Source organism: Anomaloglossus baeobatrachus, chromosome 1 (genome assembly GCF_048569485.1).
Source record: "Anomaloglossus baeobatrachus isolate aAnoBae1 chromosome 1, aAnoBae1.hap1, whole genome shotgun sequence".
Classification (NCBI taxonomy): Eukaryota; Metazoa; Chordata; class Amphibia; order Anura; family Aromobatidae; genus Anomaloglossus; species Anomaloglossus baeobatrachus.
The window spans coordinates 265072038-265090026 of NC_134353.1; the positions used below are offsets into that span (position 1 = coordinate 265072038).

Consider the following 17989-nt stretch of genomic DNA (forward strand, 5'->3'; position numbering starts at 1 on the left):
CAGGAATAAATTAGCATACGAGGGCGCAAAGGCCGCCCCCATTGCTGTACCCTGGAGCTGTAGGTACAGGGACCCCCCAAAAAAGAAAAAATTATGCGTTAGGGCAAAACTCAAAAGGTTCATGACAAATTCCCTCTCCATCCCGGACATGCTGGTCATTGATAAAAAATATGAGGTTGCCCGTAGCCCATCGCGATGTCGAATGCTCGTGTAGAGCGATTCGACATCGCAAGAGACCAACAGGGAACCCTCACCCACGTGTAGAGAGTCAATTTTTTGCAAAAAATTGCTCGTGTCCCGTGGGTACGAGGGAAGAGATTCTACTAGGGGCTTGAGAAAAGAATCAATATAGATACATATCCGTTCTAAAAAATTGCCCACCTTCGACACTCTCCCAGGTGGCATGTTTACGTCTTTATGCACTTTGGGCAATTAATACAGTGTCGGTATCTTAGGCTCGGCCACAAGCAATGAGTCAAACAGTCCCCTCTCTATGATCCCACTGTCCAAAGCATCTCTCAGCAAACACTGTAGTTCTTTCGTAAATTTGCTGTGAGGATTGAATGTGAGGCGTTGGTAGCAATCACTAGCCCTAAGCTGTCTATATGCCTCCTTTTCATATAGTGTGCAAGGCCATGCCACAATGTTCCCACCCTTGTCGGCTGGTTTGATAACTATATCATCCAATCTCCTGATCCTGTCAATGCAGCTCCTCTCTTCCCTCGTGAGATTGTCATTGTAGATGTTAGTGGGGAATTTAGAAAATTCATTAGAGACGAGCTGCACGAACAGGTCAATATTGGGACATGCCGACAAGGGGGGGAATTTCTTTGATCTGATCCGCAGCCATGAAGGAATCTTACCTAGGGCACTAGAAGAATGCTCTTCCGATAATTCTTCAAGGATATGCAGAGCAGATTGTTCAGTCTCTGTTGGAAAAGCCTTTTGTAGATCATCATCGTGAAACCACCTTTTCATCATCAGTGCCCGAGCAAAGATGTGTAGATCCTTCACGGCTGTAAAGGGATCAAATCGTGAGCTGGGTGAAAAGGTGAGGCCCCGGGCCAGGACCTCATTCTCTAACATAGAGAAAGTATGTTGGGATAGGTTTATTACCTTAGGGGTACCGCCCGATTTCCCCACTACTGGGGGCTTCTTGTTATAATTGCCGGTTGCTTTTTATTCCCCCTTTCTCTTGGTCCCAAGTCTTGTGGTCATAGGGGACAAGGACTGGTCCGACACCTCACCCGCGGACGAGACCGTAGACACCGACACAGATCTACCGCGGACAAATCGTGGTGTTGACTTGCGCCATCTATAGATCTTAAGTTGTTGGTAATCTGCCATGTCCCGTGCAATCTTTTTTTGAACGAGTCTCCCTAATTGTTTTTTCCCATTCTTCGGAACTAGTAGCCATCATAGCATCAAAAGCCGCAATCTCCTCAGCCGAGGATATTGCTTTTAATTCTGAATAAGTTGTGTCCACCTCCTTCTCCACCTCCTCAAGGGTTTTTGAGTTGAGCCCAACCAGTAATTCCATAAGCTTAAAGGAGCTGGTGGAGCAGATTTCTTCCCATTTGTTAATAAACGTGGTGTCCTCCACAGGGAAGGATGGAAATACCTGCATCCTAAGTCCTCGAGGGACCATTTGTTTAGAAATGTATCCCTCGAGGAAGGCCCTATTCCACCAGACCTTGGTACACCTATGCAATAAGCATTTCACATTATTTTGTAGCTCAACATGTCCCCTCTGCTCAGCACCAGTGCCACCTGGCAGGCCACCATCAAAGGCTCTACTACAGGGGTCTCAAACATGCGGCCCGCGGGCCGCATGCGGCCCGTCAGGCTGCTTCGTGCGGCCTCCAGGCTCAGGCCCCTGTCACTATCGCGGCCGGTGCAGGGGGCCGCAGCCACTGTCTGCACTTTGTTAGATGAATGTTTTGCCGGCGCTGATCTCTGCGTCAAGGACTCTGCGCTCTCGCGCTGGCAAAACAATCATCTGACAGAAATCTCTGACAGTGGCTGCGGCCCCCTGCACCGGCCGCGATAGCAACAGGGGCCCGAGCCTGGGGGCCGCACGAAGCAGAGATGAGGCAGCCGAGGGAGCGCGGGACAGGTGAGAAGAATGGTGTGTGTGTGTGTGTGTGTGTGTGTGTGTGTGTGTGTGTGTGTGAGAAGGACGGCACATTAACCCCTTAGCGATCTATGACGTACTGGGTATGTCATGGCTCCCTGGTACTTAAGGACCCATGACGTACCCAGTACGTCATGGCGAGATCGCAGCCCCGGTGGCTGGCTGTGATCGCTTTGCAATGCAAATACCTTAGATTCGGGGAGGAGGGGACCTCAGGAGGGGTGATGTCTCCTCCCGGACCTACGGAGGCTGTGATTGGCTGAGCGGCGTTCATCAGCCAATCACAGCCACTAATGTTTCAGCCATTGAAAACCGCTGAAACAGTGAAATCCAGCCAAGATCAGTGCAGCTGTAGCTCTGATCATTGGCTGGAGCTGGGTGACCTCAGTTTCACCCGCCCCCAGCTCTGATTGGAGAGACCGGCCTTGTGACCGATCTGTCCAATCACTGTCGATCTGGGGCCGGAGACCGCCCCCCTCAGCGTCACTCCGGCGTCTGTGGATTGTGGAAGCTGAGAGTGATCGGTAAGTTATAGAGCCCCTGCCCCCTTTTAGCCACCGCCGCTGCCACCACTGCCCCCACCCCCCCCATTACTACAGGGCATATGACTATAGGATGGGGACGACAAGGTGGGCACATGATTACAGGATGGGGACAAGGTGGGCACATGACTATAGGATGGGGACAAGGTGGGCACATGATTACAGGATGGGGACAAGGTGGGCACATGACTACAGGATGGGAACAAGGTAGGCACATGACTACAGGATGGGCACATGATTACAGGATGGGGACAAGGTGGGCACATGATTACAGGATGGGGACAAGGTGGGCACATGATTACAGGATGGGGACAAGGTGGGCACATGACTACAGGATGGGGACAAGGTGGGCACATGATTACAGGATGGGGACAAGGTGGGCACATGACTACAGGATGGGAACAAGGTAGGCACATGACTACAGGATGGGCACATGATTACAGGATGGGGACAAGGTGGGCACATGATTACAGGATGGGGACAAGGTGGGCACATGATTACAGGATGGGGACAAGGTGGGCACATGACTACAGGATGGGGACAAGGTGGGCACATGACTACAGGATGGGGACAAGGTGGGCACATGACTACAGGATGGGGACAAGGTGGGCACATGACTACAGGATGGGGACAAGGTGGGCACATGACTACAGGATGGGGACAAGGTGGGCACATGACTACAGGATGGGGACAAGGTGGGCACATGACTACAGGATGGGGACAAGGTGGGCACATGTCTATAAAATAGGGACAAGGTGGGCACAGTACTAAAGGATGGGGACATTACAAGGATGGGCATAATACTATTGGATGAGGACATTACTACAGGATAGGGACATTACTACAAGGGAACAAGGATGGGAAGCATTACTATAGGATAGGAATAAGGCTGGGGACATTGCTATAGGATTGGCACTTTACTGTAGAATGGGACAACTAAATGATGGGCACAGTACTACAGGATAGGGAGATTGCTACAAGGGGACAAAGATCGGGAACATTACTATATGATGGGGGACAAGGCTTGACACATTACTACAGGATGGACACATTACGATAAGATGGGGACAAGGCTGGGGACATTACTATAGGATGGGGACAAGGATGAGCACATAGGATGGGGACTAGGATGAGCCCATTACTATAGGATGGGGACAAGGATGAGCACATTACTGTAGGATGGGGACAAGGATGAGCCCATTACTATAGGATGGGGACAAGGATGAGCACATTACTGTAGGATGGGGACAAGGATGAGCCCATTACTATAGGATGGGGACAAGGATGAGCACATTACTGTAGGATGGGGACAAGGATGAGCCCATTACTGTAGGATGGGGACAAGGATGAGCCCATTACTGTAGGATGGGGACAAGGATGAGCCCATTACTATAGGATGGGGACAAGGATGAGCACATTACTGTAGGATGGGGACAAGGATGAGCCCATTTCTATAGGATGGGGACAAGGATGAGCCCATTACTATAGGATGGGGACAAGGATGAGCACATTACTGTAGGATGGGGACTAGGAAGAGCCCATTACTATAGGATGGGGACAAGGATGAGCACATTACTGTAGGATGGGGACAAGGATGAGCCCATTTACTATAGGATGGGGACAAGGATGAGCACATTACTACAAGGGGGCAAGCATGGGCACATTACAAGATGGGGAACATTACTAAAAGATGTTGGCCATAATTTCTATATAGTGCTAATTGTAAGACTATTAGTTACAAGAAAGGGATAAAATGTAAAAAAAAAAAAAAAAAGCATGACATTTTTTTTATATATATATATATATATATATATATATATATATATATATATATATAACAAAGAATGTGCACATTTGTTATAATAAACAGGTCAAAAATGTTCAAAATCAGTGGTCCAAAGGTGTGTAAAAAAATATATATGATACCAATAAAAATGTCACTTTGTCCTGCAAAGAATGCGGCCCCCCAAATTATTTTTTTCCTCTGTGCGGCCCATACACCCAGCCGAGTTTGAGACCGCTGCTCTACTACATGTCACTTTCCAGGTAAGATCCCTGGTTCGGTAATCCATGGTTGGTAAAGAAAAAACCTGTGAAAATACACAGAAAATCATTTTTTTGGTAGAAAATAGGGCTGAGCGGATCTGAACTGTAAGGCCTAAGCCACACGGCATGAAAATCGGTGCATGCTGCCACTGTAGTGCGATCCTGTTTTCTCTCTCGCCCATTCAAGTGTATGGGGCAAGAGAAAAATCGCACTGCACTTGCGGTAAACCGGTGTACCGCGAGTGCAGGGCGAGAATGGCAATAGCAGACTACGGAGGAGAGAGGGAGATAAATCCCTCCCTCCCCTCCTCAGAGCCGGCCCTCCCCTCCGCAACAGCGGCCCGCCCCTCCTCAGTGCCGGTCCGCCCCCCCGCAGCTGAGGTCCGTTCGCATGATCGGACCTCAGTCGCAGGGACACTCGCATGACACTCAGTTCTGCTGTACTGCCAACGTGAGACGAGGGGATCGCAGTTATCCTCGTGTGGCTCCAGCCTAAAAGTCCAGATACGCGCGGTTTCAAAGATTTCCGGGTTCCGGATCCGGAATTCCGTTTGTACGATCCGGAACCGGCACTGGGGAAAATAATTGAAAAATAAAATAAAAACAGAAATAAAACATCGTTTCATACTTACCGAGACTCTGTGTCATGGCAGCACACTGCTTCTGGGTTGCGCGTTCACTTCCTGTACTGTACATCGTATACACACAGCTTTCCGTGTTTTCTCCACCCACCAGCCGTCCTCTCGTCTTTGATTGGTTGCAGGCTGACGCGCCCCCAGCCTGTGACAGTATCTGCTGTGCAGTCATCGCGTCTGTCATTGTCTGCACAGCCAGCGGTCGTGCTCTATGGCCGCTGGTAATGTAGCAGAGCTGAAGCGGCGTGGGACCTCGTGGAGATTAAGCCGGAGCTGCAGGGTGTTGGGGATTAATAAATAGGTGGAGGGTGTGTGTTTTGTACTTTATTCCAAATTAAGGATTTTTCTCTGTGTTTATTTATTCACTTACAGGGTAGTGTGATGCAGGTATCTCATAGACGCCTGTGCCATTACTAACCTAGGGCTTAGTAGCAGCTGTGCGCTGCTATTAACCCTTTATTACCCCGATTGCCACCACTCCAGGGCAATCGAGAAGAGCCGGTATTGCACTGGGATTGTCACATGTAATAGATGCGGCAATACTTGGCGACTGCGGGCTGGAATACCAGCCCCTAGCCGGCTTTATCATGGCTGGGTATCAAAATTAGGGGGGACCGCACATCTGTTTTTTTTTTCTTTTTTTAAATTATTTATTTAAATTAAAAAAAAAAAAACCGCATCATCGACACAGCCACACACACTTCTGACAGGAGCGTGCATGTGTTTCTCTGTACATGCACGCTCATGCTCAGAGAGCGCAGGCTGTGCCGGCTGATGTCAGGTCAGACCTGTACGAGTCTGACATCGCATCACCGGCACAGCTGCACACTTCTGACAGGAGTGTGCATGTGTTTCTGAAAGACATGCACGTTCACCATATTGACCTGCAGACACTTGCACTGCTTTCCCCGCCCACCGGCCGTCCTGCCGCCTGTGATTGGTTGCAGTCAGCTGATACGCTGACACTCAGGGTGGGGGCGCATCAAGCTGCAACCAATTACACGCGCCGGTGGGCGGGCAAAATAATGAATATTGAATTGTCGGCTCTGGAAGGGAAAAGCAAGACCTGGAAAGTGTGTCAGCTTGACACAGCCTCGGGTGAGTACACCGCGCACACTCCTTCCCTTCCATATCCCTTCCACAAACGCAAACATTTTTAATCTCCGAATTCTGGTCCCCATAGACTTATATGGGTACTGGAATCCGGAGCGGATCCAGATTTTTTTTTCAATCCGGCAGGGATCCGCTGGTCCCAGATTTTGGCAGATTCGATCAACTCTAGTAGAAACACAACTTGGTCGTGTTTATAGGAGACAGAATGCTGAGTTGCATCTAAAGAACACCATATCTACTGTGAAGCATGGGGGTGGCAACTAACCTTGTGAAGACTTACAGAAAACGTTTGACCTGTGTCATTGACAACAAAGGATATATAACAAAATATTGCGATGAACTTTTGTTATTGACCAAATATTTATTTTCCACCATAATTTGCAAAAAAAATCTTCCCAAATCAGAGCAAGTGATTTTCTGGATTTGTTTTCTCATTTTGTCTCTCATAGTTGTGGTCTACCTATGATGTCAATTACAGGCCTTTCATCTTTTTAAGTGGGAGAACTTGCACAATTGGTGGTTGAGTAAATACTTTTTTCCCCACTGTACACTATAAAGTAAAGCCATGGGCATAATGACACTGTGATGCTGAGTAAACTGATACCTGCAGTGAAGGAATCTGATATGTGGTGGTTGATAGTCTTCCTCTAAAGTTTTCATCTAATGACATCATCTGTGCATTGGGGCAGGACTTCAGGTACCGTCACACTAAGCGACGCTCCAGCGATCCCACCAGCAACCTGACCTGGGAGGATCGCTGGAGCGTCGGTACACGTGTTGCTGGTGAGCTGTTAAACAGGCAGATCTCACCAGCAACCAGTGACCAGCCCGCAGCCAGCAGCGACGCGTGGAAGCGGTGCTGCGCTTGGTAACTAAGGTAAATATCGGGTAACCAACCCGATATTTACCTTGGTTACCAGCGCGCACCGCTTAGCGCTGGCTCCCTGCACACCTAGCCACAGTAAACATCGGGTTAATTACCCGATGTGTAGTCTGGTTATGTATGCAGGGAGCCGGCACTGACAGCGTGAGAGCGGTGGACGCTGGTAACGAATGTAAATATCGGGTAACCAAAGTAAGGGCTTCTTGGTTACCCGATATTTACATTGGTTACCAGCGTCCGCAGAAGCCGGCTCCTGCTCACTGCACATTTAGTTGTTGCTCTGTCGCTGTCACACACAGGGATGTGTACTTCACAGCGGGAGAGCAACAACTAAGAAATGGTCCAGGACATTCAGCAACAACCAACGACCTCACAGCAGGGGCCAGGTTGTTGCTGGATGTCACACACCGCAACGTCGCTATTAAGTTGTGCCTCAGCAGCGATGTTGCTTAGTGTGACGGTACCTTTAGGGGTAAGGTCTTCTTTAGCTTGCCCACCTGCCTCCTCTGTTTCTTTTACAGGTCACTGATTATTCGGTGAACTGCTTCCTGTTTGAGATTCCACGCCGCTGTCATTGGGGTGGGCACCGGATGTGCTATGTGGTTCCACAGACGGTCTTCAATAAAAAAGCACCAGAGCCAACACGTGAAGATCGAGATTTTGGGTAATGAAGAAGTCATTGAGCTGAAATCTTGGTCTGATCATGCGCAGCCTCCAGCACCATTTTATTGAAGAGTGGTCGGAGAATTACACTGCACACGCACCGCCTACCCCGATGACGGCAGCAGTCAAGAAAGGAGTTTTTGAAAAGGGGCAGGTGATCAGATTAGTGACCTGTAAAAGAAACAAAGGTGGTGTGCGGAGAGGACCATAACCCCAAGCCCCACTCTGATACACATATACAGTAGATGAAAAAACTAGAGGAAGATTATTCAACAACCGCAGATCGGATTCCTTCACTGCAGGTATCCATTTAATCAGCCTTTACATGTACGTTTTTCTTTTCTTTAGCAGAATGATTGAAATAAAGCAATGTTTTCATCATTTTGTGGATCGAGCTTGCCAAGTCAATGACCCCCTGGAAAAAAATTCTATAAAATTTAAAAAAAAAAAAAAAACACGTCACCACTTTTGTATTTATTACCCACTCCAGGTTTTGGCTACAAATACTGAGGTAAAAACTCACCAAATATGTAATGTGTGCACGTGGCCTTAAAATGTTGGTAAAATCTATTCTGAAAGTTAAGCTCAATCGCTACCCACATAGCTTGATTGATAGCTTCTCAGATTGGGTTATACCCACATGTATTGACCGCAATGCCTTGTCTAGTGGTGGGTCTCCCGACCAGAACAAACAGCTTTATGTGTCTGACGCTTTAAGGGTCGGGAGACCCACACCCAGCCCGAGCATTGCGCCTCATACACAGACTGTGAAATACTCCCATGTGAACCTGGCCTCCCTGCTGCAGACATCTCACATTGCTCACTACAAGCTGCAGCTGTCAAGCTGAGTGATTAGAGACTGAGTACACTAGGACTCACTATTTAGCTGGACTCTTAAAATGTCATTTTTTTTTATATTCAGATGACTATGACTATGGCTGAGATTGAGATGGATACACCAAGGAATGAACTGAAGGAAGATGAAAGCGCTGAGACAAGGAAGGATCGGGAGAAAAAGAAGCGCTCTCGGGTGAAACAGGTCCTGGCCGACATCGCCAAACAGGTGGACTTCTGGTTTGGTGACGTCAACCTTCACAAAGATCGTTTTTTGAGGGAACAAATCGAAAAATCCAGAGATGGCTGTAAGTTCAGAAGTCATAATAATGTGTGTTTTTTTACTTTCTGTTAAAATGTAATTGACTGGGGGGGATCTGGACTATTGAGTCCTTCTGGAATATCAGGTTAGGTGTTAAAATGTGGAGAATTCACCTTAGCAACGTTCTTTGTTCCACTAGCATAAGATCATTTTAAAACTCATTTTTACAAATTTTTTTTTGGGGGGGGGGAGGACTTTTCTCCAAAATATCAATTATTAATTCATCCTATGAATGCTATTGACTTATGGCACACATTCTGGAATTAGAAAAAATAAGTTGCCAGGTACCGTGGCTCAGTGGTTAGCACTGTAGTCTTGCAGCGCTGGGATCTTGGGTTCAAATCCCACCAAAGACCACATCTGCAAGGAGTTTGTATGTTCTCCCTGTTTTTGTGTGGGTTTCACCCCAAAGACATACTTGATAGGGAATTTAGATTGTGAGCTCCAGTGGGGACAGTGTTGCTGATATATGTAAAGCGCTGCAGAATATGTTGGCGTTATATAAAAATATAGATTTATTAGTTCTGAACTGGTGCACGAGTATATGAAACTGGTAATCACAAGATCTGGAAATGTTCTATTTGGGGTGACAAGAAGCTGCGTTTTCAGTTTGGCTGGAGGACATGACCCAGGTATATCACACAGAGGGATAGTACAGCACTGCGTTTCCAGCCTGTGTACATAGCCTTCTGGACATGTTCCCTGCTGTTAACCCCTGACCTTTTACTGTGTTATTGTCTACAAACTATTCCTTCTATTTTACCCAAAATTGATGCATTGAGTTATGTAAATGTTATGGAATAGTTAATTATAAAGGGTATTGAGAGCCAACCTGGGATTTCAGTGCAATGGGAGTCATGTTTTCCAGCTCATTGTGGCTGGCCTTTATCCCCTGCTCTCTGCACTATGCAGATACTGGCGGGAGCTCGTTTTCTTTGTGTGCCCAGGTACAGGCACTTGATGGGAAATCCACACATGCAATACAAATGGGTTTGGGCTCTCTTATGTGGGGTCACAGTAGGGGAGGAGGTCTTCATGCTTTGGGTTTTGTCACTTTTGTGTTAGGACAATGAGATTGTGTTGAGCTGATTCATGGCCAAATGTAAACCATAAGGGCCAGAACGTATGAAGCAGCCGTAGCGCTTCTCATGCACTGCAAACACATGGGCATATTTCTTTTGTCTTATAAAGGAAGCATATGAAGAATTGTTGTGACATTTATCTATTGCAAGGCTGTTTGAAAAGATTGCATTTAATAGAGCATTTTTATGGAAAAAAAAAAACAGGACTGGCACGGTGATGAAATTCTAGAAGAGACACGTGGAAAATCCTTAATATTATTCGGAAGCGGTGTTTATAATTGTAGGTATAAGAAAGTCATAGGCAGGAGAGGATGAGATCTTTAGGCATTTTACCTGAAGGCATCTCCAGTGTTACAGAAGTGCAGGGTCTGGGGAGGTCTCTTTTGTAGGAAACTCTGAGGTTGTGCTCACGTGAGTATTCAAATAAAATTTATGCCAGTCCAATATAAAAAGTCGACATTTTTATAGGATTAATTACAAACGTAAACAATCGCTTTGAAACCAACTTAGCGTATTCCACACCTTACAGAACAGTCTACAAAGTACCAATACTACCAACCATTCTATTCCCGTTGTTAAAGACGGTGAAGCCCTTTCAAAGATCCTCCAGACTGATATTATTATCATCATTTTTATTTAATATTATAGGGCCATTTATTCCATGGCTCTTTACATGTGAAAAGGGGTATACATAGTATGGACAAGTACAGTAATCATAAACAAAACAAGGCACAGACTGGTACAGGAGGAGAGAGGACTCTGCCCGCAAGGTCTCACAGTCTACAAGGGATAGGTGAGGATACAGTAGGTGAGGGTGGAGATGGTCGCACGGTTCTATATTAGATTGATGGTTGCTACAGATTGTAGGCTTGTCGGAAGGGGTAGGTCTTCAGATTCCTTTTGAAGCTTGTCAAGGTAGGCGAGAGTCTGTTTTGGCAGAGCATTCCAGAGTATGGGGGAGGCACGGGAGAAATCTTGGATGCGATGGTGGGAAGAGGAGATGAGAAGGGAGTAGAGAAGGAGATCTTGTGAGGATCGAAGGTTACGTGCAGGTAAGCACCGGGAGACTAGGTCACAGAAGTAAGAAGGAGACAGGTTGTGAATGGCTTTGTAGGTGATGGTTAGGGTTTTAAACTGGAGTCGTTGGGCAATGGGAAGACGGTGAAGGGATTGGCAGAAAGGAGAAGTCGGATGTAACAAGGGGACAGGTGGACTAGTCGGGCAGCATAGTGTAGAATAGATTGTAGGGGTGCGAGACTGTTAGAAGGGAGGCCACCGAGCAGGAGGTTGCAGTAGTCCAGGCGGGAGATATGAAATATGCTGAAGGCTATGTGCAGACGATTGGTCCTCTATGGAAACAAATTTGCTCCAAATACTCGAGTGTTGGCAGGAAAACAACTTACATAAAATACAAAAGTTTATTAAGGCGTTGTTACTTGCATTGTTTTTTTCTCATTTATTTTAATGGGTGGAAAACCCTGAAAGAATTGACGTGCTGCAGATTTTAAAAAAAACAAAAAACACAAAGCGCTTTAAAGGGAACCAACCTGCAGGATTTTCACATATGAAGTACAGGCAGCGCCATACTGTCACTAGATTACCGATTCAAATCATACCTTCAGTTTGGAGATTCGATGATTGAGTGCAGAAAAATCCTTTATCAGAAATGATGTCATTGATGCAGTGGTTTGAGCATCCAGACGGGACTGTGTGGGCCGGGTCCTCTAGAACTATTCCTCCTCCTGCCTTGCCTTCGTTTTCTGCATTTGAATTTCGCGCTGCTAACGCTATTGCCGATGTTGACGGCGCGTGCACCTTGCTAGTGTGACGTTGTCTTCAATAAACTGGCACCAGAATCTGCGCCTACATGTACCGCCATCTCCGGCACCATTTTACTGAGCACACTGTGGAGATGATTATGAGCGTCGGTGGTGCATGCACTGATGAAAAAAAAAATTCAATCTGTGCATGCGCCGCTTCCACTCATTTTTCTCCACCATGTGTTCAATAATATGGCCCAGGGATCCATGCGCCAATTCCGGAGCCATTTTATTGAAGACAACGTCACACTAGCAATGCACATGAAATGTAAAGGCAGAAAAGAGACCAGGCAGGAGGAGGAATCGTTCTAGAGGACCCGGCCCACAAACTCCTGCCCCGATGCTCAAGCCACTGCACCAATGACATAATTTCTGAAGGTTTGATAAAGGATTTTTCTGCAATTGATCGTCAGATCTCTAAACTGAAGGTCTGATTTGAATCCACACTTTAGCGCTAGTATGGCACTGCCCGTACTTTCCATGTGAAAACCTCCGGTTGGTTTTCTTTAATGGTTCAAATCCACGAGAAAAAAATAACCAGCACATGCAGGAGATTTTAGAAATCCCATTCACCTTGCTGGAACTGTAAAGTGCAGCACTTTTTACCCTTGAAAAATATGCAGTGTGTGAACATGCCCTAAAATGAGGACTATACCTGGGCAACCAACACTCACAAAGCCTTTTTTTTTTTAAAGATAAATAAAAAACAAACAATTGATTGTAGTGTGAAGGCACCTATCTCTCTAGTGCGCCAAGGTGTAATGTCCATACATATGTATATGAAAAGACTAAAACCGTGTCTGACAGTCACCATGAAAAAGGGGAGAGGAGAGGTGGATTTATCGGGCAGTGGTGTTGGTGTTATTCTCATCTCCAAGATCCTATCCCAATATGTGGTAGGTGTGATGATATTCGCAAATACCTCTAATTAAAATGTAGTATCGTTCTCTTGATATAGCCATGTCTTTTACCTCATGTGCAGGGCATTGCAGCTTTGGTATCCACAGTTACGACCACTCGTATAATGACAGTTGAGTTGCTCTTGGACATGAGGAAGGGGGGGCGCCACGCCTCCCTCTCTCGTTAGGGGGTCCCTGAGTGTATGTAGATGCCTGGAAAGGATGCATGACACTTGTTTGCGCCTCAGAGGGTCTGTCTATTTTCTCTTCCCCAAGTGCAGAAGTTGCTGTAAAGGAAACGCACAACCTCAGGGTTTTCTTAACCAAACTTTCTTTGCGTGCATTAAACACCTTCATAACAGACATGGCATTCGGCATCCTCACTTCCTAGCTGGGGTACTATTTTCAACGTAAGGCTCCCACTGTGGGTACAGCAGCAGCGTACTTGATCTGACATAAGTCCTCGGTACTCCTCCTCCAACTTTTGTTTACATTTTATCCCCTGACTAATTGGCAAGCCCGCAGGGATGAGCCATGGTCTCCGGACCTACAGAGGTGGCCTCACGATTCAGGACCGGCCCTCGCAACTAGGCCTACGTGCTCTCCCACTCTTACCTGAAGCTTCACTAACTCCCGAACCTAAAAATGACTACTCTGTATGTCTTTACTCCTCCTCTAAGTACACTAACCTTTTCTTATCTAAAACCGTATCTAAAATTCTCTTCTGTGCATCTACATTTACCTGGGTTAACCACTAGATGGCAACATTTCTATCTTAATACTACTGACTAGTACATATAATTTATAAATTCACATGGCTTTATCACACAAACATAAAATACAAGACAATACCATTATCTACATTACAAGTGGCTCAGCCACCTCTTACAGCTGTAACCATGGGTACCTAAACTGCAATGCACTGCACATGAGGTAAGAGACATGGTTCTATCAGCAGAACTATACTACATTTCTAACTGGAGGTATTTGCTAATATTATTATTATTATTATTATTATTATTATTATTATTATTATTATTATTATACCAACTACAAGACAGTGCTATAAGATCTTGGGAATACCCCTTTAAAGATGGGCTGTTGCAGTGTGAGAATGTTAGTTGCAAGGTGCACAGGATGATATTGTAATAGTCGAAGCAGATGATGATGAGTGTATGCACTAACAGTTTAGGCGATTTGGGTTTGAAACAAGGAAAAAAATATTTTTGAGTTGGTAAGAGTTTGGACAAGTGGTTTCCTGGGCTATAAAATAAAATTTTACATAAATATTTTAACAGATAACGTGCTTCATGTGTAGTACTTTCAGTTTAGTGGTGTTCAATGTGAGGATGTTATGGCTCACCTGATATTGTTAAAGGGAATAAGTCAATAGGTTTTTTGCTATGTAATGTAGAAGCAACATAATGTAAGTGCAGACTCCCTGATTCAAAGGATGTCACTGACTGGGCTGTTTTGTTTCAATGCAATTAGTATTTTATCAGCAGGAGATTATTATTACAGGACAACTTTTGCAGGGAAGTTCAACCCCACCCCAGCACTGATTATCCGCTCTCTGTCACTATAAAATATACATAGAGCTGTGGTGTAGGCAAGATTATACACAGCTAAGCCCCTGAGCTCTGCTAGATCTGCAGAGAAAACTGTGACTAATCTATAATAACTGCTGCACCCAGTATACTAAGTGATACACCTCTGAACTCAGCGTCTCTGTCCTTCCCTCATGCTGCTGTCAGATTAAACAGCTAAACCCTACTGACTGATTCCCTTTAACACTAGAAGTCCCAGAGAGGGGTCATTTAACATTTCTACCTTTTGGAACCAAGAGACGGGTCGAATGACCGGAAGGATTTTAGCTAACATCCTATAATCACCATCTTTTGTTCTGTAATTAAGGCCATTACTGTCGCACCACAGGAGGTTGTTGTTTTCCATTGAGTTTAGCCATTTAGTTTCTAGTCACTTCTATTCAGTTTGGAGTAAGGGTCATTTGACCCTCTTTCGGGACTTCAGGGGGGAGCTCGAAATTTCTGGGACTTCTAGTGTTAATAGGCTGTGTCCTATTGAACTCCTGACCGTGGCATTTCTTGAGTGGGAATTTCACCCAAAGTAAAACCATAGAACATTTTTTTTTCGGACTATAAGACGTACCGGACCATAAGGCGCACCCTGGTTTTAGAGACGGAAAATAGGAGAATTTAAATTTTAAGCAAAAAATGTGGTCATGACACACTGTTATGGGGCGAGGATCTGCTGCTGACACTCTTATGGGGGTAATGTCCCCAAATTCTCTACTAAGGTGTACCCCATCCTGGTAATGATCCTCCTGCCTTATATATGATCCTCCTGCCTTGTATATACAGTATATGTCCCTCATCCTGGTATAGTCCCCATCCTGCTATATACCTCCCTCCAGAAACTGCTTGGAAGCCCTACAGGTCAACTAAGTAAAAACAAAAAGCCAGCACTAAATGTGCACTTAAGCACTAAAAATTCCAAACTGTACTTATTATAAAAATTTTGAGATTTTTGGCAAAAAAATTGCAATTTCTTGAGCTGCTTCGCCACGTCACGGCAAATCTCATTTGGGGCAGTCCTACACTAAAATATTTTTATAAAATGTGCCATACGGCCTCACATATGAATGGTAGAACTGCTCTTAAATCTCAAAATTTTTATAATAAGTACAGTTTGGAATTTTAGTGCTGAAGTGCACATTTAGTGCTAGCTTTTTTGTTTTTTCTTCATTGAATTGGTCGGTGGCTGACCCCCACCATGCTATGCACCCCAATTTGGGATGTATTCCACCTGTCTAGATTTTGGCGGTTGGTGACTGTTCACATTGTCATCAGGCCTTGTCCACAGGCTATTTACTTCATGCAGCATTTGCTTGGACCTGTCGCGCCCACAGTCATGGGTACGGGATTGAAATAGACCAGGTGAGTGCTGCTGAGAGCAGTTCTACTATTCATATGTGAGACCGTATGGCACATTTTATAAAAATATTTTAGTGTAGGACTGCCCCAAATGAGATTTGCCGTGACGTGGCGGGGTAGCTCAAGAAATTGCAATTTTTTGCCAAAAATCTCAAAATTTTTATAATAAGTATAGTTTGGAATTTTCAGTGCTGAAGTGCACATTTAGTGCTGGCTTTGTGTTTTTTCTTCATTGAATAGGTCAACTAAGTGTTAGCAAAAAAAATGTAAGTGGTAAATGGGCTTGTACCTGTGCACCTGCATCCTCATTTTGGTGATCCATGAGGTTAGATGCCTTCTGATCATACAGACCTTGTAACCCCACACAACTCCTTTACATATGTTATCCCAATCAAGAAGGGTTTGTTCTGCCTCTCCCCCAGAAATGTTTCCATTCTTGTCTATGTGGAGTGACCGGTATTGAATGTCCATTTATGTGAGGCTCTCCTACAATACCAGACACAACTTTTATACAGAACGGGATGATGTCCTACATCCAGGCAATATCTTTAATATTTCCCTTGGGATCTTTGTGGGACATTGGTGTGTGAAGTGTTGTAGACACACCATCTTACTGTTTACAGTAGAATCAGCACAATACAGATTATATTTCATATGATTGCATCTGATAACTGCAGTTTTTAGAGGATATTTCCAATGTGTTTTATTCTAGATATTGACCTATCACTTTTGGCATCTTTTAATAAAATGAAAAAATTGACTACAGACCCCAAGCTTATTGCCAGAGCTCTGAAGAATTCTTCTGTAGTAGAGGTGAGTACTTATCACCAGGTCGCCTTTATATGTCATTCTTTACCTCTAATTCTTCTTTCTTTTTTTTTTTTTTTTATATTCTAAGATAAATTTGGATAGTACAAAAATCCGAAGACGGCTTCCCCTTGGTGAGAAACCTCAAGATGTTGATGCACGTACTGTATATGCGGTAAGTGTATAGCAAGACTGAGTATATTGTATATGGAGTAAGTGTATTACAGGAATGAGCCACTTCCAGACCCATCTCATGGCCGCTTAACTTCCTAAGAACAAAAGGATAAGCTAGTTAAAATCCATGCCCGATGTTAGTTTTAGTGCCCTAATCATATTAGGTGGGGTATGGATACTGCCTATATTCATCTCATTTCTATGTCCAGCCCATAAAATAACCCAGCAATTTTCAAAGCGGCACTTACAAGTTTTATAACAAAGATCTTACAAGTGCTGTGCTGTTTGCCTAGGAGTCCTGCTACCACTGATAGACTGCAGAACTGGTCAGTAGCCTAGTCATCAAGCACTATACAATACAATTAAATAAGAAGATTTTGGGTACTTACTGTAAAATCTTTCGAGGAGCCTTCATTGGGGGACTCGGGAAACCATGTGTATATGCTGCTGACACTATGCAAATGAAGATAGCTCCTTCCCAGTAGTATATACCCACCTACTGGCACAGAGGTAATCAGTTGGTGAAAAAGCAGTATATGAAGCAACAGTAAGTCACGAACAGCTTGACGTAATGTAATAAAACAGTACAATTCATAACAGCTGAACGCAAGGGCAGGTGCTGTGCCCTCCAATGAAGGCTCCGAGAAAGATCTTACTGTGAGCATCCAAAAGATTTTCCCTTTTGCTTCATGGGCACCATGGGCCATCTTAAAGAAATCGCAAGGGCTGGACACAGGAAAGTACTCTCAAGTTTGAGCTCGAACCACTGCTCCTTGCTGGATCCTTCTACTGATGTTCGCATCCGAGGAGGTGTAGGTGTGAACCCTCAGCTTTTTGTGAAAGTATGAATGGAAGAACAGGTAGCAGCCTTGCATAACTGCAAGAAATCAGCCTTTTAACGGACAGCCCAGGAAGGTCCCATTGCATGAGTGGAGTGAGCCATGACCCTGAGTGAGTGGACGCGCTCTATCTTTAATCCGATATGCTTTCAGGATGACAGACCAGATCCAGCAATCAGTGGTGGTTATGGAGGCAGTCCGTATTGCAGGAAGGTCAGCAGGGAAGGCAAGGAGAAGACCAT

At 45.1% G+C, this 17989-nt stretch overlaps 1 protein-coding gene across 1 annotated transcript in view; it reads left to right on the forward strand.

The window, feature by feature from the left end:
• The first annotated feature begins 8296 nt into the window (after window positions 1-8296).
• The window catches only part of LOC142311228 (la-related protein 7-like), a 77203-nt gene continuing 67510 nt past the window's right edge, over window positions 8297-17989 (forward strand). Inside the window, exons 1-4 of the mRNA XM_075349451.1 lie at window positions 8297-8318; window positions 8939-9158; window positions 16640-16740; window positions 16826-16909. Of these exons, the coding sequence (XP_075205566.1) occupies window positions 8939-9158; window positions 16640-16740; window positions 16826-16909 (405 nt within the window). The 5' untranslated portion in view covers window positions 8297-8318. The remainder of the gene's footprint in view (window positions 8319-8938; window positions 9159-16639; window positions 16741-16825; window positions 16910-17989) is intronic.